This window comes from Mandrillus leucophaeus, unplaced genomic scaffold (assembly GCF_000951045.1).
Source record: "Mandrillus leucophaeus isolate KB7577 unplaced genomic scaffold, Mleu.le_1.0 Scaffold173, whole genome shotgun sequence".
In the NCBI taxonomy this organism is placed as follows: Eukaryota; Metazoa; Chordata; class Mammalia; order Primates; family Cercopithecidae; genus Mandrillus; species Mandrillus leucophaeus.
Genome location: NW_012101732.1, coordinates 4,565,541 through 4,586,129, shown reverse-complemented (window position 1 = coordinate 4,586,129; position 20,589 = coordinate 4,565,541). Strand labels below are relative to the sequence as shown.

Genomic DNA, 20,589 nt, shown 5'->3' with positions numbered 1-20,589 from the left:
CTGGTGTCAGGTACTCTGGTATACTTAATTTTTTAATGCCCGTCTCCCCTTACTAAGTCATGGGATCCTTTAAAATAGGGCTTGTGTCCTATTCATCATTTTGTCTCCAATTGATACTGTAGGGTAAGTACCCAGTAACTATTTGTTGAATAAAATTTGCTTCTTTTTTATCATAAGCCTGAATATGAATTTGTTTTTTAAAAGGCCATGTAAATGCTGAGACTTAAGGGAGGGAATAATTTATTAGGTCTTTTTTTAAAACCTGATTTCCTTCTTGGTATCAGTGTGAGTTTCTCTGCATTCATAATTTTGCCAAAGATTTTAATTGGACCCTTTCCGTTTCATATACTTATAGGCCCTCTGTATGTTAATATTTTAAATCATAATATCTGTTATTATATACGATTTATTGAAAGTCCTACATGTCATGTGCTTTCATGTGATATTTCATTTTATCCTTATAACAAGCGACCTCATTTCATTGTTGGGTAGTGAAAGACAGATTTTATAATTTGTGCAGGCTTCTTTATGGCACAGCAGAATTCAGCCCCTTGGACTATTGGACTACAGTGCCAGCTTTTCTTCTACTATGCCTTTTCCTGATTGAGTGTTTTAGTATTTTCTGAATGTTAAATTACTAGGGATTCAAATGATAAAATTTATCATTTCAGAAACAATACTTGAGTATTATTGGAAGAGAACTAATTTAACTCAGTATTATCAAATTTGGAAATTATTAATATGCAAACATTATTGAGCCTTTTGAAAGGTTTATATCTCCCGAATGTCCTTTCACTTCAGCTCTGATGATTGGATTCCTGTTTTACTTACTGCAGAATTAACTGTGCAATATCATGCTTACATGTTCAGTGAGGACGAGATAAATGGGCATTATCAAAGATTGTTGATGGGGTTGTAATTAGTATAATCCCTTTCGAGGTCACTTGGGTAGTACCTATCAATATAAATGTGCATGTTATCCAGCAATTCCATATCTAGAAATTTATCCGACTGAAATATTCTGACTTGTGCGCAAAGATACACACAGGTACACAAACATATAACAGTAGGGAATTGGTTGACTCAACTGGTACATTTGTAAATATTCAGCCCTAGAGTAAAAGTAAGGGAAATCTATCTCTATGACATGATATGGCAAGATGCCCATAGCATGTTACGTACAAAAAGGCAGATTATATGTGTCCTGGTTGTGTCAAAAGAAGATGTGTATACTTATCCATTTAAGAACTGATTTTAGGTATACAGAAAAAGTCTGGAAGATTATACCTCAGTTATTTATGTTTGCCATGGAAGAAGAAATTTTTACTTTCTGTGCATTTATATTTAGGATTTTTGTCATCAGGAATTATCACTTTTTGACTGAATAAAAGTTTTAAAAATACGCTCACGTTAAAGTTTTTCAAATTTTACAATGAAAAATCGGTAGAAAAAGAAATGCATGTATCAAATGATGATATGAACTATCAACACAATTAAATTTGTTATTGCATTTCTGAGTATTATTTCTTTAATTGAGAAATTCAAATTTTGGATGAAATCTTGGAGGGAGTTAACTTAAAGAATACCTTTGCTTTTGTCTTGAGAACTAGATCTCCTCCTAACCTAGTTCTGAAATAGATTATTGTATTCGCCCTAATAGTTTTTTTTTTTTTTCTCTGAACTGCTGTTTTTCCAACTTTGTTTTAAGGAATAAACGTCATCCTGACCTTCATCTCTGGGCTTGTTCTGGGAAACGAAAAGACCAAGATCAAATAATAGCTGGGGTAGAGAAAAAAGTAGCACAAGACACAGTTAATCGAGAAGAAAAGAAATGTGTACAGAACCATAAAGAACCACCTCGTTTGCCCCTAAAAATGGAAGGAACTTATATAACAAGTGAGCACAGCTATCAAAAGCCGCAGAGTTTTGGTCAGGACTGTAAATCTCTCGCAGACCCTGGGAGCTCAGATGATGATGATGTTAGTAGTTTGGAAGAAGAACAAGAATTCCACATGAGAAACAAAAACCGTTTACAGTACTCAGCAAAAGAACACGGAATGCCTGAAAAGGTAAAACGGGTTCATTTTTTCTTTACTTGGAAACTATGATAGAACAACAAAGGAAAATTTTATAAAATAAGACATACTGAATTCCTACATTTTACTTGTATTTCCAAGTTCCCCAGTACCTTGTTAAAGTAAGGAGATTTTTTTGTTTTCCCTATAGGAAAACACTGGCCATTTGAACATTTGATTATCTCCTAATTCAGAATTGTAGTAATTCAATAAACTGTTACTCTAACAAAAGTTTCAATTGTATAAGTACATTTAGATGCTTCTAAAAAATGAACCACATTGTATTCAAAATGAAAATGTCTGTGTGTAAGACTGTGAAAGTGCATATGGGTATAATGATTTGTCATCCTCTTTATGTGAGTTGGATAAAAGGTGGCACTCTAATTGTCTTTTTAAAAATTTTTAGCATATTTGTCAATGCATCCCACTATTCAGTAAGCTGAATTCTGACAGATCTATGTGCATTGGACATCTATAAACTTATTTCCTGTTCACTGGGATTATCTTAGAAATGCACCTTTATTTTTTACTGATTTTCAATTAATGAGGCCACTTTAAAATTAGTTTGTTTTTTTTTTATTTTTCTGCATTCCTCAACAAGTAATTACTGTAAATAAGTACTTAACTGAATTGGAATGTTTGTATTTCATATCATAAAGTTTGTGGTAAGTTATTTTGTTTAACATTAAATGAGTTATGTCTGGCAAATCTAAATGCACATTGTGTGTCCGTGTGTGTGTATGTGTATGTGAAGCAGTTTGTACTTTTGAAACTTGTAAAAGGTTTTTGCCTTTCCCTCCCCTCGTTGATTTACTGTACTATAACAGTAAAGTCCAGTCTATAGTTAATTAGATTTTATACTGGTCTTTGGAAACACTCTTGATTTCTTTTCATCATTGCTTTCCCCTCTTATGTCCACTTATATCACCAGTTGAGATTAATTGAGGAAGAGGCCAGTCTAAATTAGTCAGGAATTCTAATTACAGAATAGAATTAGTGACTTCTTTTATTTAGCACATTTTATTGAAGCCTTCTTGCCTGTGTAGCACCGTGCAAGGCATGGTGGAGGGAGGTGGTGGGTGCATCTGCTCTTAAGAACCACCAGCTGGAATTTGGTTATGTAGCAGTACTTCTTTAAAGATACCCCAGGAGTCAGATTGGATCTCAGTAACTGTTACCAGCGATGAGGTGTTGCATGTATCCTTACCTCAATGACTGCATTTCATCCCATTCTTTGTGTTTATTTTCCAATGGTCCTTTGGAGAAGAATCCAGCTGAAGGGAATACAGTATTTGTTTATAATGATAAAAAGGGCACTGAAGACCCAGGAGACTCACATCTTCAGTGGCAGCTCAATCTCCTTACACACATAGAAAATGTGCAGAATGAAGTTACCAGCAGGATGGACCTAATCGAAAAAGAAGTCGATGGTAATTTAAGAAAAAATTGAAATACAGTTACTATAGTGTATTTATTGTTACTATGAAGAAGGTACTTAAAATTCTTAAATTATGGGATGAAAACTACAGATACTCTCCATATTGATGGGGCTTTATTACTCCCTTTGTATTGTATTTAACACATTTGGGGTCTTTTATGCTTAAAACAATATGACTGGGTATGATCTTAGGTTGGTTTTATTTTTTAAAGATGTATATTTATTAAATATTGTCTATCTGCCAGGCTCCAGATAGATCACTTATGGAATAAATTTATTAGTTTCGTTGAAGTAAGTTTTCTTTGAAAGTCAACATAAGGAATTTAAGCATGTTTGAAATGTGAAAACATTTTGAAAATTTTTTACTTTGGTTAGCACTTGTTAAATTAACAAAAACTTCTACAAAGTTAAGTAGGTAAACCTTAAGTGGTTTTCTTTTATATTTTAAAATCATATCATCACACAGGAGGCCTGAAAAGTGGGCAAGAAAGATACTATCACTATTTTATAGTTGCAAAACTAGAGTAACTTAGATTACTTGATTCTCAGTCCATGTTGTTCTTAATGCTTTCTGACTCCTGTTTCTTCCTAACATCTTAGACGATATTCTGCACCCCAACTCTACTTTTTAAAATTTGGTATGAGCACGTGATGTCTCTCCTCTACACTAAGTTAGAGCTCCTACTCCTTTTTTTCCCCCTTGAGAAAAGAAGAGAGGAATGGAAACCCATTTTAGAATCCTCTTCCGTGTGGGTATAAGCTAACTGTAGAGTTAATGTAATGTTTTGAGTCAATTGTTGAAGAAAAGAAAGTGCATCTTGACACTATTTAGTATTGTTAGCGTAGATTTCCAAAGGAAACATTAATAAAAACTATAGAATATAATCAATTGCATTCTGCCTAGAATTTTAATATGCTTACGTGTCTTTTAAAAAGTAGTGTTAAAATAGTGGAACTGAAAAGAATACTGAGAAATTGCTACTTCCTTTCCTTTGTTAAAAAGAACTTCTGGATTAAAAAATATGATTAGGTATGTTTCGTGTAGAGATGATGAGTCTAAATTAATAGAAAGCTTGAGCAGATATAGGAAACTGTTGTATCTTATTCCACAAGTGAGTAAAAGGAGACCTTCAAAATGAAGTTAGAATGTGTATATGTTTATGTGTGTGTATGTATTTTCCCCCTTATATATAAACATATAATTCCTATAAAGGGGAAAATTATTTTAAATGACAGATAAAAATTGCCAAGAGCGACTAGAACTCTGTGGGGTAGGATGACAGGACACTAACCTCTTAGAAATGTCTTAAGTATGTTGGCCTTTTAAAGACAGAGAAGTGAACCCTTAACTCCATCACAGCTCCAACTTTCTAATGTTTCATTTTCTGACTGTTCTTCTAGTTGCGGTTTAAATTTGTTTATTTTCTTCTCTCTTTTAGTTCTGGAAAGCTGGCTTGATTTCACAGGGGAGTTGGAGCCACCAGATCCTCTTGCAAGATTGCCCCAACTTAAACGCCACATAAAGCAGCTCCTAATTGACATGGGCAAAGTACAGCAGATAGCAACTCTTTGCTCCGTATGACAACAGTGAACACTTAATGAAAGAATGTGGCTTTCTTCAATCAAATCATTTTTATTATCCACATGACAGCTAAGTGGATAATTTAAAAGCTTAGTAATGTCTGGTCATTCACTGATTTGTGATGTCAATACGATGGCACCTTGGAAAGAAAAATGAAGAACAACTTTATCAAGGAAGCTAGTATTTAAAAACAAATTCATGAGCAAGCTGCAAATGAGAATGTGTTATATGCCAAGGAACAATGAAGTAGAATATAATGTATACTAAGGGATTTCAAGTTGGCAGAATTTTTGAGTAGTTGCTTACATGAAGCTCAAGATACCTGTAGAAAGAAATATGGTATATTTATATAGTTTTTAATAGAAAGATCTACGTTTATAAACCAGCACTTGGCCAAAAACAAAATTGTAAAGGAAATTTAAATTCTGGAGAATTCTACAGGGTTGCTCTAAGAACTGTCTTCTCAGCAGTTGATCCAGCTGTACGGAAATTTAGGGTATTTAAACTTACAGGATCATGAGCTGTTTCTTGGGCGATGAATGTTCTTAATCAGAAAACTGACAGTAGAAGTCTCACTTCTGGGGAAAACAGTTGTGGAATTCTTACTTCATTATGAATGTATTTAAAAAACAAACACCAAATAATTGGAATATATTGCAGGCATTAAGCTCATTAAAAACAAACTGGCTTGCAGAAGGGTCCGATGTGCCAAGTGATCATGATTCTGCTGGAAAGAGGATTTTAAATATTGTGGGAGTTCTCCCACCCTAAGTCTTACATAGTGCCACCAGTCCATCCAAAAGCTATGTATCACCTGTACTATATATATCATATATATAGTTGAATGGCAGTATTCAGGCTCAACGTACAGTTTGATCCTGAGTATGCTTGGTGTTTGCCTTCAGAAAAAAAAAATTGTAAATAACCTCAGCTGGGATGAGGAGTGACAGAAATATCAAAATAATTTGTGGCTGTGGATTTTTTTAACTGCTAGTAGTGGAATACTGGAAAAGCTTCATTTCTGAAGATGAATTTTATTTTTAAAAAATACATGCACACTCAAAACTTTTAGCTTTGATCACAAATGGACAAATTTCTGAAACCAAAGGCAACTAAGTTGCTGTGTTATGCTCTTGCTGGATTTTGAGCCTAGGTCCTACTGTCTGCCAGTACTCATGTGAGTTGTATGCGCCCCCAGTGCTACATACGCAGGTATGCGTAAGTGTGTATGCTTGTTTTAAACAAACACTCAACGTACATATGTACATAATCTACACATATTTATATCACATATCTAGTTTTATTACTATAGACTATACGAATTGGTGGTTAACATGAAATGTTACCTTTTAACAGACTGTTTTTAAAAATTAAAAATGTATGTATAGGTTTTGAAATTTTTTTAAAAGGGGAAAAAGACTGTTAAGAGGAGGCTATTTGATGACATATAACACTTGAATATTTCATGCCTCATTCTGTTTATCAGTTCTCGCAATCTGTATAAAAATGCATTTTAGAACTGATAGACAGTAAACTTGAATTTATCTTTGATAAGAATACATGCCACTGTACATTCAGATATTATTTAAATTTGCAAACACATTGTTCTATATGTAAGGGTACTGTATGTAAAACTCTTTATTAAAACTATTCCACATATCCTAAAATTTCAGCTTGCCTTTTTGCGGCCTTATATTTTGATGTAAAGATTAAAAGAATGTGCGAAACAGTCAGAAATTTTTTTGCCTTTTGAGATTCTCCAACTTGACAAATGTGCCAAAGATCAACAGACAGAAAATATAGTCCTGTGTATTTACTTGTCATACTTTGACTTTGTGGAAGATCTTACTGATAAATGAAAAGCTTTAGCAGAGGTGGTTTTGTGGGGTAATTGCTTAAATTTGCATATCAAAGTAAAAAAGTAGTGCCTGTATTCCATGTGTGGAGTAAATTTGCTAATGTCTATGTTTTATGATTAATACTATTATTTTTCCTTTGCGTTCTGAAATAATGGCTCTAATATTTTCCCTGTCATGCCTTCATTCTAGACATTGAATTTATATCTTCTTTTTTTCAGATACGGAGCAAATAGCATCCTTAACCTATGAATAATGGTGTTGCCTAGATTCTTGTCACACACACAGAAGACCCTTTGTACCTAGTAACATTCATCCTCTCGATTTCCGGTGAATACGGTTAAATTCATGCACATTTGTTCTTGTTTCTAAAAATGAGATCAATTTATTTGTTATCCAGCAAATTGAAAATTCTATTATTAGAGTACTGCAGTTTTTGCTCTGCTTATATGTATATGAACTGGAAATCTGAATTTTTAAATTTAGATCTTTAAATCAAATTATTTTTATGCATATTTTCATTTAATATAGAGTATGTCAATCGATTGAAGTCTTTCACGACTAGTAGGCTGAGCCTTTTCTTCTTTAAGAGAGTGAATTAGTTTCTGAGAAGTCAATCCATTGTGAAAAGTTTCAGATGAGATTATTTTCTGTCCTTTTAGTCTTTTTAAGTATCACTATATGTATTTAAATAGAAGCAATAAACTAGAGAGAGTGTTTCTTGAAATGACAATGTTTTATTTGCCACCCAGGCAGAACAGAATGAGCATTGGTAGAGAAGGCTCCCTCTTGGTATGTTACTGATGTACTTCCGCATACTTGTTTGTGGTTCTACTGATTTATTTCCAAACTTAAGAGTAATGTACTTCGAAAACAACTTGGTTATTCTTTAAATTTCAGGTAAAAATCCCTTTTCCTAACACTCATTTCCACTGTCTTATTTCCTCTCAGATGTTCGTATTTCACATGTTCAAAATGAAGCATACTATTTCCCCTCCAATAAACGAAGTATCCTGCCAACTTCACTGTCTCCGTTAATAACGTTACCCTAAGAGTCCAGGCTTCAGACACCGAGTCCTCCCTCATATCCATATCATTAAAACAGATAATGTTGTCTTCTTAGTCTTCAATCCTACTGAAAGTCCAACATTTTTTATAAAATAATGTCATGAAGATATTACTACTGGCCTCTGAAACTGTAACTTTGCCTTTATTCTAATTCATCAAAATTGTCACTGCCAGACTGTTCCATGCATTGTACGTTACCTGCAGTATCTAATTTGTTCATAAAATAAGGTAAAATGATCACTTTCTAGATGAGGCTGACGGATAGAGACATTTAGAAACTTATCCTGGATAGATAAGACATAAGGGGGCGGGTTCAGGATTCAAATCCTGTGCTATTCAAGTTCATAGTCTCTTTCCAACATATGTGCTTCAACTATTATTGTCATTTCAGTTTTCTGCTCTGGAATGTCTAGTGACTCCCTGTTTCAAACCATGTCAGGTCTTTGTAATCTGGATCTTTTGCAATTTATATAATCCTCAAAGTTATTGAAATGTAGCCTCACTGTTAAATGGACTACACTTGTTTTCCTCTATTACCTTCATATTGTTTTCCTCTTCTGGAAAATTCTCAACTGTTTGTTGTCCCTCTGTAAACCCAGACAATCCTTCAAACTTCATTTCTCTTCCTATAAGAAGTAATCCATTGCTGAAAGTCTTTCATGGTCTCCTGCATTGTACCAAACTATGGAGGAACTACATCAATGATTAATAATATAGTGGAACAGGCATGAACTTTGCAGTCTTGAACTCAAATTTTCACTTTGGTAATTTACTAGCAGTGTGATCTTTTGGAACTTTACTGTCCTTATCTGTAAAATGGGAATAATGCCCAACTTAGAGCCTTGTTTTGAGAATTAAGTAAAGCAAATAAATACCTAGAAACTGTTACTAAATAAATAGAACTTTCATTAGACATTAGGGTTGTCCATGTGCCAGCTATTAAGCTTAGAGGCTGGGGATGGATATGGGATTAATAAGATCACAGTCTATAGACTAATGGAAACATAAATATTTTTCAACAGGAGAGTACAAGGAGACAAAGATAATTAGAGTTGTAGGTGGAGGGATTTTGGGGAAATAGATGATGCATGTTAATTAAAACAGTGATCTTCTCATGTCTTTTGACTACGAGTGGCCTCTCTAAAGAAATTTTGAAAAATTGCATTTCACTCTTGATACCTACTGTCTTTGGGTACTCCTGAAAGTAGAGCAAGAGGTAAGACTTGATTGTACTTAGTTTATTCAGGAAATGATCCAAGGAAGTTGAAATGAGGGAGAAACAAAGGTGTGGGAGGGGAGGGAAAAAGCTAATATGAATATGCATAATTGAAGACACTGCCATGAGCAATGGGGCTTTGATTCTTCCACTTGAAGTTGTCTGTAAATTTAAACTATTGCAAAGGATGATTTCCAATTTGCAAATATTGACATATTCAAATAAACCAGTTACATTATTTTTAAATGTATATAATAGAATGAGAATACAGTTTTGTTTCTTACCAACATCTGTTTTTAAAATACATGAGCAATCTTCTTTAACATTTAGAGATTTTACATGTTTATATTCTCCCTTCTGCCTTTCCATTTTACTTACCAACAGAATATTATTTTGTATAATTATAGGTCTTTATCACCCTCTCATACTTTTGTCCACAAAAAATGGTGCACTGCAGTTTTAAAAAGCATCAAAATACGTACTGCAAGCACTAATATCACTGAATAAATAGAAAAATTTAAAATTGTGGTTGGCCATTGCACCCCTCCTAATTTAGCACTAATTGATAGAACAAGTAGACAAAGTCAAGATGTATTAATAGAAGACTTAAGCAAAAATCACCCAAAATGACTTAAAATGGACATTTATGGAAATTCTGTCCAACAACACAAGAACATACTTTTTAAGTGTACATGGAACACTAAAGATGATAGACTGTATGCTAGGCCATAAAACAACATGTCTCAATAAAGGTAAATATAACACAGTCTCAGTAAATGTAAAATAATTGAAATCATGCACAATATGCTCTCTGACCACAAATGAATTAAATTGGAAATCAATACCAGGAAGATAGTCTGGAAAAGTTCCCAAATGTTAGGGAATTAAACAGTGTACTTCTAAATAACCCATGAGCGCAAGAAAAAATACAAGTAAAATTAGAAAATATTTTAAATAGAATGAAAATGAAAACAACATGCCAAAATTTGTGGGATACACCTCAATCAATGTTAGAAATTATAGCTTTTGCTTACATTTATAAAAGTACAAAATCGCGACAAAAGATTTCACCTTAAGAAACCAGAAGATAAAGAGCAAATTAAAGCCAAATAAGCATAATAGCAAGGAAATAATGATAGTGCTGGAACCAATGAAATACTAAATGAACAAAATACAGAAATAGAAAGCTGGTTCTTTGAACAGAACAAAAATTGATACTGTCTAGGAGGTTAATAAGTAATTAGAATGGAGGAAGGGGACATTAGTGTGGATCCAACAGAGTTTTTTAAGACACAGTGAATACATTTCCATAAATTTGAGGCTTAGCTGAAATGGAAAAATCCCTCAAACTACACAAATTACCAAAGGAAAAAAAAAAAAAGAAATAAAAAAATTTGAATTTATAATTAAAAATTTAGGCTGAGCACAGTGACTCATGCCTGTAATCTCAGCAATTTGGGAGGCCAAAACAGAAGGATCACTTGAGGATCACTTGAGACCAGCCTGGGCGACATAACAACACCCTGTCTCTACAAATAAAAATAATAAAACAATTGCTAGGTGTAGTGGCACCTGCCTGTAGTCCCAGCTACTCAAGAGGCTGAGGTGAGAGGATCGCTTTGAGCCCAGGTTGAGGCTGCAGTGAGTGGTGATTGTACCACTGCACTCTAGCCTGGGTGACAGAGCAAGGCCCTCTCTCAAAACAACAGAAAAAACCTTCAGGCCTAAATGTGAATTCTATTATAACATTTAAGGAAGATGTAATCTCGATTTTATGTAAACACTGGCAGAAAGTACAAAAAAAATTTATCTTTATGTCCTGAGGTGAACTTTGACCTCTTGCCAAAACCAGAAAAAAAAAGATATCAGAAGGTCAATACATATTCCTCCTGAATATAGATACAAAATCCTCAGCAAAATATTAGCAAACCAAACCCAGCGATGTAAAGGATAATATATCAAGATCAGGTTGAGTATTTTCGTAGGAATATGAAGTTGCTTTAATATTCAAAAATCAATGTAATAAAACATCTCAATAAAAGAATACAAACTATGGCCGGGCGCAGTGGCTCACGCCTGTAATCCCAGCACTTTGGGAGGCTGAGGCAGGTGGATCACAATGTCAGGAGATAGAGACCATCCTGGCTAACATGGTGAAACCCCATCTCTACTAAAAATACAAAAAAATTAGCCGGGCATGGTGGTGAGCACCTGTAGTCCCAGCTACTCGGGAGGGTGGGCAGGAGAATGGCATGAACCTGGGAGGCGGAGCTTGCAGTGAGCCGAGATCGCGCCACTGCACTCCAGCCTGACTCTGCCTCAAAAAAGAAAAAAAAAAAACAATACAAACTACATGTTAATAAAAGAAAGTATTTGACACATTTCAACATCCATTCATGATTTAAAATCAGAAAACAGATTAGAAAGGAATTTGTTTATTTTTAGATTTTTAAATTTTCAACAAATTGAACATTTACAACATTGTTACAACTGAGAACATTGACAACACAGGGATTTTCAACAGAGTACATTTAGCAAGGATTTTTTTCAGAAGAAAACAAAATGTCAGTACATTTTGTATTCCATAGCATTGCTCTGTGGAAAATTAGCTGGCATCTTCAATGTTACAATCACAGGTATTTTTTCCCATTTAGTATTAAGCTATTTAAAAAAAATTTAAATGCCAATGTACATTTATAATATTAGATAAAAGTTTCTTTTCCATTAGCTCTCTGTTCTTTATTCCTTGAAAAAATACAAAATTAAGAATATGTTTTCTCATATTCCTCACGCGAACATAATTTATCAGGCGTCTTCTGAAGCAGGAGTTAATGCCAAACACAGTTTGCAAATTCAGGTTCCTAATTATGTCCCGTGAGCACATTAAATTTGGAAAGGAATTTGTAATTTATAACTATACAAAGGGCGTATACCAAGAAACTTAATCTAACATCATAGTGGCAAAAGAATATGTTCCTCCCTAAGATGAGGGGCAAAGCAAGAATGTTCACTACCACGACTTCTATCCAGCATTGTATTGGAGGTCCTGCCAGGGTAAGATGGAACTGGGCAATAAAAAAAAGAACAGTAAACCAATTGGAAAGGAAGAAGAAACATTTTTAGTTGATGTGTTTTGTACCTGGAAACGTCTAAGGAATCTACCAAAATGCTACCAGAACTAATATTTCTGTGCATTAGCAATGAGCAATTGGAAATAAATGCTATTTTCAGCAGTATCAAAATATAAATACAGATAAAATTTTAAAAATGTTTAAGGTATATACAGAAAACTACAAAAACAATGCTGAGAATAATTAAAGATGACATAAATCGAAAGATATACCAGGATAATGGATTGGAAGACTCCGTGTTGCTGAAAGGTCAGTTCTCCCAAAATTGACCTGTAAATATAATGCAATCCTACTTAAAATCCCAGAAGACTTTTTGAAATAGATTATCAAGCTTATTCTAAAATGTATATGAAAATGCAAAGGACCTAGAATAGCCAAAGAAATTTCAAGAAGAACAAAGTTGGAGGTAATCCAATTTCTAATTTTGAGGCTGATTATAAAGCTACAATCTTCAAGACAGTATAGACATGGCATAAAGATAGAGATGTAGATCCACAGTATAAAAACAGAGCATCCAGATATAGACCTAAAAATCATGGTCAATTGAATGACAGTTTCACTTGCTCCATATCCTTGCCAGCATTTGGTAGTGTTAGTGTTTAAGGTTTTAGCTGTTTAAGTGTGCAGTGCTATCCTACAGTGTTTTTTTTTGTTTTTTTTGTTTTTGAGACAGTCTTACTCTATCCCCCAGGCTAGAGTGCAGTGGTGTGATCTCGACTCACTGCAGTCTCCACCTCCCCGGTTCAAGTGATTCTCATGCCTCAGCCTCTTGAGTAGCTGGAATTACAGGCATGAGCCACCACACACGGCTAATTTTTGTATTTTTAGTAGAGACGGGGTTTCACTATATTGGCCAGGCTGGTCTTGAACTCCTGACCTCAGGTGATCCGCCTGCCTAAGCCTCCCAAAGTGCTGGGATTTCAGGCGTGAGCCACGGCGCCTGGCTTATCTTACTGTTTTAATTTACATGTCAATATCCAATTGCTCCATTTGTTGAAAAGATTATCTTTTTTCCCTTTGAATTACCTAGGTGCCTTTCTTGAGAGAAAAGTAACCATAATTATGTTAGTTTATTTCTGCACCCTATATTCTTTGTCCACTAATATATATGTCTGTCCTTATGCCAACATGAGACTGTCTTAATTACTATAGCTTTCTAGTAAGGTTTGGAATTAGGTAGCATAATTCTAATTATGTTGTTCCATAAAATGTTTTTGCTAATTCTAGATTTTATTTTTGCACTTCCATAAACATTTTAGGATCAGCTTGTCAACTTCTTTTAAAACCTGCTGGAATTTTGACAGGAATTGCACCGAATCTAGAGATCAATTGCTGTCTCAACAATATTGAATCTTCTGATCCATGAGCATGGTATATTTCTACATTTGTGTAGAATTTATGTATTTGTTTCTCAGCAGTTTTCTTGTACTTTTGAGTGTTCAGATTTTGCATTTATTTTGTTTAATTTATTTCTAAGTATTTTTTCTTGATTATATTTTAAATGGAACTGTTTTCTTCATTTTTACATGTTTTACTACTAGAACAGGTAAATATAATTGAGTTTTTAAAATCTTATATCTGCTGAAATCACTCATTAGTCCTAGAATTTTTATATATTCCCTAAGATTTTCTGTATAAATTACGTTTTCTATGAATAGAGACACATTTATTTATTCTTTATTAATGTGTATGTCTTTATTTCTCATTGCATTATTGCACAGGCAAGAACATTCAGTCCAATATGAATAAAAGAGGTGAGAGCGGACATTCTTGCCTCATTCCCTTGGGAGAAAACATGCAGTCTTTCACTATTAAAGATGATGTTATCTTTAAATTTTTAGTACATGCCTTTTATCAGATTGAAGTTACCTTTTTTTCTGGTTTGTTAAGAGTTTTTTTATGGTTATTATTAATGGGTGTTGGATTTTGACAATGTGTTTTTCTGTTTCTGTTGACATGGTCGTATAACTTTTGTATTTTTTAATATAGTGTAGTACATGAATTCTTTCAGAGGTTAACCCAACTTTGAATTCCCAGAATAGACCCTACTTTGTCATGATATAAAATGCATTTTATATATTGCTGGATTTGACTTGCTATTATGTTGATAGGGATTTTTATATTTGTATTCATATGGGAGTATTGTTCTGTAGTTTTATTTTCCTGTAAGATTTTTGTGTGGCTTTGATACCAGGGTAATACTGGCTCTATTAAATTAATTGGAAAGCGTTCCTTTTTTTTCTGTAGTTTCTGAAGACTTAAGTTAGTATTATTTCTTTCTTAAATGTGTAGTTGAATTCACCAGTGTAACCACTGGGATTGGCCTTCACATTTGGAGAAGATTTTGAATCACTGATTACTGATAAAATAAAAATATTTTATCAATATAGATATTCGGATTTTTCATTTCTTTTTTGAGCTCATTTTAGAAGTGTGCATCTTTCTAGGAATATGTACATTTCATCTAATTGTCTAATGTGAGTTTTTGTAATTGTCACTTAAAATTATTTTAATTTATGGTTAGTCTCTAGTCATGTCTCTTATTTTTGATTTTATAATTGGCTGCTTTTCTCTCCCTCCCTCTCTCCCTCTCTCCCGCCTTCCTTCCTTCCTTTCTCTTCTTCCCCTCACCCCAAATCCTCAGTCTACCTAGAAGTTTGTCATTTTTTTTAGCCTTTTCAAGAAACTGTTGCTTTATTTTAGTTTTTCTGTTGTGTTTTGATTCATGTTTTATTCATTTCTGCTCTGATCTTTTGAATTTCCTTTCTTTCTTCCCTTTATTTTTTCCCTCCTTTAGCTTCTTGAGGTGAAAACTATGATTACTGATTTTAGATCTTTCTTCTTTTGAATCTAGGCATTTAAAGCTGTAAATTTCCCTCTAGGCACTGACTTAATTGCATATCGTACTTTTTTGGCATGTTTTACTTTCTATTTTCATTCAGTGAGAGAGATTTTCTAATTTCTGTTGTGATTTCTTATTGACCATGGATTATTTAGAAATGTTGTTTAATTTCCTAGTACATGGGGATTTCTCAGATTTCCTTCTGTTGATTATTTCTAATTTTATCCCATTATTGTTGGAGAATATTCTTAAATGATTTTAGTCCTTCTCAATTTATTAAGTCTTGTTTTATGCCTAGCATATTAAATGTGCACTTGAAAAGAATGTGTATTGTGCTATTGTTATGTGAAATGTTCTATATATATCAGTTACGTCAAGTTGGTTAAGAGTTTAGCTATATCTTCACTGATTTCTCTCTAGTTGGTATATCAACTATTAAGAAAGAGATATTGAAATTACCAACTAAAACGGTTGAATTGTCTATTTGTCTTTTCAATTAAATCAATTTTACATTGTGCTTTTGGGTCTCTGTTGTAGTCTGTGTTTGTGTGTATTTATAATTTTTTATATCCTGGCATGTTAACCTTTTCATTATTATTAAATATGTCTTTTTGTTTCTAGTTATACTCCTTGTCTTAAAATCTGTTCTGTCTGATATTGATGTACCCAAGAGCAATGAAAACATGTCTACATAAAAACTTATTTACAAATGTTCACAGCAGTATTATTTTATAATGGCCAAAAAGCAGAAACAACACAAATGTGCACCAACTGATAAATTGATCAATAAAATGTAGTGTATCTACATTATGGAATATTATTCAGCAATAAAAACAAATGAATTACTGATACATGCTACAACACATCTACAACATAGATGAACATTGGAAACCTCATACTAAGTGAAGGAAGCCAATCACAGAAGACCACATATTGTATGATTCAATTTATATGAATTTTCCAAAATAGAAAAATCTACAGGACAGAAACTGGATTGATTAGACTAGGGCTGTGGGGGAAAATGGAGGATGATGGCTAAAGGGTGGGGGATTCTTTTGAGGATAACATTCTGAAATTTATAGTGATGGAGGCAAAGTTATGTCAAGGTACCAAAAGCTGTTGAATTAATACACTTTAAATAGGCAAATTATATGGTATGTGAGTTATCTCACCAAAGTCTTTTTAAAAATTTTTTAAAAGAACACATACACATCAAATTTGTTGACTATGATGAAACCAAGGAGATGTTACAGCCAAATAAAATGTTAAATACTGGATTGGTGGACCTTGGAACAGAAAGAGGAACATTAGTGCAATAATTCGTGAAATTCTATTACAGTATTCAGTTCAGTTAATAGTATTGTTCTGATGTGATGTTAACGTTAGGTGAAACTGAATAAGGGGTATATGGGAACTTTGTACTACTACTGCAACTTTGGGTAAGTCTGTAATTATTTCAAAATAAAAAGTTATAGAAAAAACTATATGAGATAAGAGTGAAAATGCAACCTATGGATTGTAGTTCAGAATGCACCAATAATGGTTCATTGTAACAAATGCACCGCTGATATAAAATGTGAACAGTAGGGAGAACTGCATGGGGAAGGAGGGTATATGGGAACTCTCTACTATCTGCTCGATTTTCTGTAAATCAGAAACTGTAAAGTCTACTAATTTTAAAAAATTAGAAACTTCAAATTTCTATTTCTGAAAAAGGAATATGAAAGGATAGTTTTAATATGCTATATTTTGAGAAAGAACAAAATCAGTGAAATTATTACAAACCCACAGGCAATTTAAAGTTCATCCTTGCAACACACTGTCTCTAGGAATCAGGTTGGCTCAGGAAATCAAGGAGGAAATGCAGTCATGAGAAAAATATGTCTCTTTCTTACAATCAACACAGAAGCCTTGAAAGAATGAAAACAAAATTAAGGAAGATAGAGTGTTGCTTTGAAGAAAGGGTGCAATCTGTGAAGGCAGACTGGTCAGATTTAAATATAAAATAGGGCTTTGAAGGCCAGGGTAGGCTGATACAAGTGGGAAGTGGAGATGCACAGGGAATTCAATTGATCTAAAAGTAGACACTAGAGAAAGCAGAAACATCTTAATTTTTACAAATCAAAACAACCTTGGAAAGATTGGACCACATTGCACTCTGAGATCTTGGAAGATCTTGGCTCTTTTGTTGGATTTATTCAAGGAGAAAACTAGGATCAACCAACAGTTGAGAAGTTCCATCTTAAAACCACAAATAGAGAGCTCAGTAAGTGGGAACCATCCCATGAGGAATGGGCTACTATATGGGATGCTTACAGAAAACCTAGACAGATGTAAGAAGATTGGACCAAACACACAGAGTATTCAAAGTGGTTTTAGTGAGTTTCAAGGTGAGGTAGCCATCTTCATGCAGTGGTGGAGATACAGACGCTACTTATGCCCCAAGGAAACATGCCTGAAAAATTTACAGAATGATGGCTTTAAAGTGAGGCACACTAATATGAGAGCCATTGAAGGGGCCAGGCAAAACAAGATAGTGTACATGTCTGAACTGTTGGTCACATGGCAGAATGTCTTGACAGAGACACTTGAGGAAGTGGCGGTGGACAAGATAGTTCTGAATGACTAATGCTTTGGGCAGTCCCAGAGTATATTGATTTTATTTCCTCAGATCTGAGAGAAACAAGTGGACAAAATCTAGTGGCATATGTTTAAAAATATTTCTACAAAAAACAGAACAAAAAGAAAGGCTCAAATCCGGCAAACCATCCCAGCCCAAAATGAATCAGCGAAGAAAGGAGAGTGACTTAAGCTAGTTAACCTATTAGAAAACAGGCTGGGCCTTTCAGAAAGCAAAGGGGAGAACCATAGTGGAAAACAAAATGTCAGTGTCATATTTCTCTACAGCAGAAAACAATGTAGCAAAACAACTACTACTCAAGACACAAAATAAAGAAAAGCAGTGTTTTCGGGAGCAACGAGCTTCTAATCATTACCAGTCCCATAGAGTGACAGCCTTCAAAAACCTCCATAAGCTAAAAATGATATTTCCACTGAAAAAAATTGGGGGACAAGGAGGAAACATTCCCAAGGGTAAGATTTCAGAGGGTTGCAAAATTCCAGGGCAACAGCCAGTGTGAGACAGGGTTGTGCATGGCTGTTCACAAGAGCCAGTAGAAGTACGGCCAGATACATCCACCTTCAGTGTTTCACATTGGGCTCAAAGGAGAAATAAAAACTGAGAGGTTTCAAGTATATTCAATATAAGGAGATGCATCTTAAATAAGACTAGCATCTGGGGCTACCACCATTGAAACATTCTCATTTTTTCAAGAAAAATGATATCAAGTGTTTATTGCATGCCAGGTACTACTATGCATCTTATATTTATTACTTCATTTATAATTACATCATCCTATGAAGATGGGCACGAATAGCATTTTATATTTATTACTTCATTTATAATTACATTATCCTATGAAGTTGGGCACTAATAGCATTACAACTTTGTGGATGAGGAAATTGGGGCACAGAGAGATTAAATAGTCCTCTTGGTAGAGTGTCATGGAGACCAGAACCACTCTGATGAATGCAGGGTGACTCTGATGGATGGTCTTTTCCTCTCCAAGTGTCAACCATTCTTTCTTTAATGGTAGAGACCCCTGGACTTAGGCAGAGTATGGAGGGAGGCATTTTGGGAAACTTGGGAGTGCTTCTGCCTCATTCCTGATTTTCGGTCTATGAGAATAATTCTTCCCTAGATGCTCTTGGCTTCTTGTTTCATCCCTTTTCCATAGATGTTGATAGTTACCTGGTTAATGAGTAACTTTTCCTTTTCCTAATGTAAACATTTTTACTATAAACTTTTGCTATGAATTTCTCTTTCAGTACTGCTTTAGCTGTGTTCAACAAATTTTGTTATGTTGTATTTATATTTTAATGCAGTTCAATGTATTTTAAAATATCCTTTGAGTCTTCCTCTTTGATCCATGGCCTCCCAAAGTGCTGGGATTACAGGCATGAGCCATGCTGGTCCTCTCTGTTTTCCATTTAAGCACCCAGGGGATACTTAAAGTATGCTAAGTTTCCAAGAGATTGGAAAATTTCCTGTTGTCTTTCCCTTATTTATTTCTACTTTGATTCCTTTTGTTCACAGAACACATTCTGTATGATTTCAATTCTTTTAAATTTGTCAACATTTATTTTATGGCTCAGGATATGGTCTATCTTGGTATATATTCCATGGATGCTTGAAAAGAACATGTATTCTTCTCTGTTGGATGGAGTATTCTATAAATGTTGATTAGATGCTACTGGTTGATGGTGTTGAGTTCTTTTGTATCCTTGCTGATTTTCAGTCTAGTTGTTCTATCAGTTGTTGAGGGAGAGGTGTTAAAGTCTCCAATTACAACTGATTTGTCTATTTCTCCTTTCAGTTCTATCAGTTTTTGCCTCACCTATTTTGCAGCTCTGTTGTTTAATGCATACACATTAGGATTGCTATCTTTTCTTGGAGGATTAATCCTTAGGTCATTACGCAATATTCCTTTCTGTCCCTCAGAATTTTATTTGCTATTTTTATTTGCTAACTTTTTATTTGCCTGATATTAGTAAAGCCACTCCTTTCTTTTGATTAATATTTGCATGGTACATCATTTTTCATTCCTTACTTTCAACCACCTATGTTATTATAGTTGAAGTGAACTTTTTGTAGACAGTATATTGGTAAGTCATATTTTATTATACACTCTGCCAACCTCTGTCTTTTAATATTATACTAATTTTAACCATATTGTAATAATTGATATTTTGGGGCTTAAAGCTGCCATTTTAATTTAAATTTTATTTTATTTTTGAGACAGAGTCTTGCTCTGTCACCCAGGCTGGAGTGCAATGGCGTGATCTCAGCTCACTGCAACCTCCACCTCCTGGGTTCAAGTGATTCTTCTGGTTCAGCCTCCCAAGTAGCTGGGACTTCGGGTGTGCACCACCCTGCCCATTTTTGTATTTTTAGTAGAGACGGTGTTTCGCCATGTTAGCCAGGCTGGTCTTGAACTCCTGACCTCAGGCGATCCTCCTGCCTCGGCCTCCCAAAGTGCTGGAATTACAGGCATGAGCCATGCTGGTTCTCTCTGTTTTCCATTTCTCTATTTTCTTTTTCCTCCCTTTCCGTGAGGTAACTTTTTTTTTTTTTTTTTAGAATTCCATTTTGATTTATCTTTGACATTTTTGAGTGTATCTCTTTGTACAGCTTTTTCAGTGACTGCTCTAAGTATTACATTATACATACATAACATATAATGTACTGCTATTGGCAACTTTCCCATTTTTAGTGAAGTATAGAAAGCTTATCCCTTTTTCATATTTTTACCCTCCATCAT

The 20,589-nt window shown here is 34.2% G+C and overlaps 1 protein-coding gene across 3 annotated transcripts in view; it reads left to right on the top strand.

Moving 5' to 3' along the window:
• The window catches only part of PHF20L1 (PHD finger protein 20-like 1), a 75,092-nt gene extending 67,121 nt beyond the window's left edge, over nt 1–7,971 (top strand). For 2 of the 3 annotated variants that reach the window (XM_011977098.1, XM_011977097.1), the window contains 3 exons: nt 1,709–2,069; nt 3,343–3,505; nt 4,953–7,971. In XM_011977098.1, coding sequence (XP_011832488.1) covers nt 1,709–2,069; nt 3,343–3,505; nt 4,953–5,095 — 667 coding nt within the window. In that variant the 3' untranslated portion in view covers nt 5,096–7,971. Of the gene's footprint in view, nt 1–1,708; nt 2,070–3,339; nt 3,506–4,952 lie in introns of all 3 variants that reach the window. The other variant, XM_011977096.1, reaches the window with a different exon arrangement.
• The last annotated feature ends 12,618 nt before the right edge of the window (nt 7,972–20,589 follow it).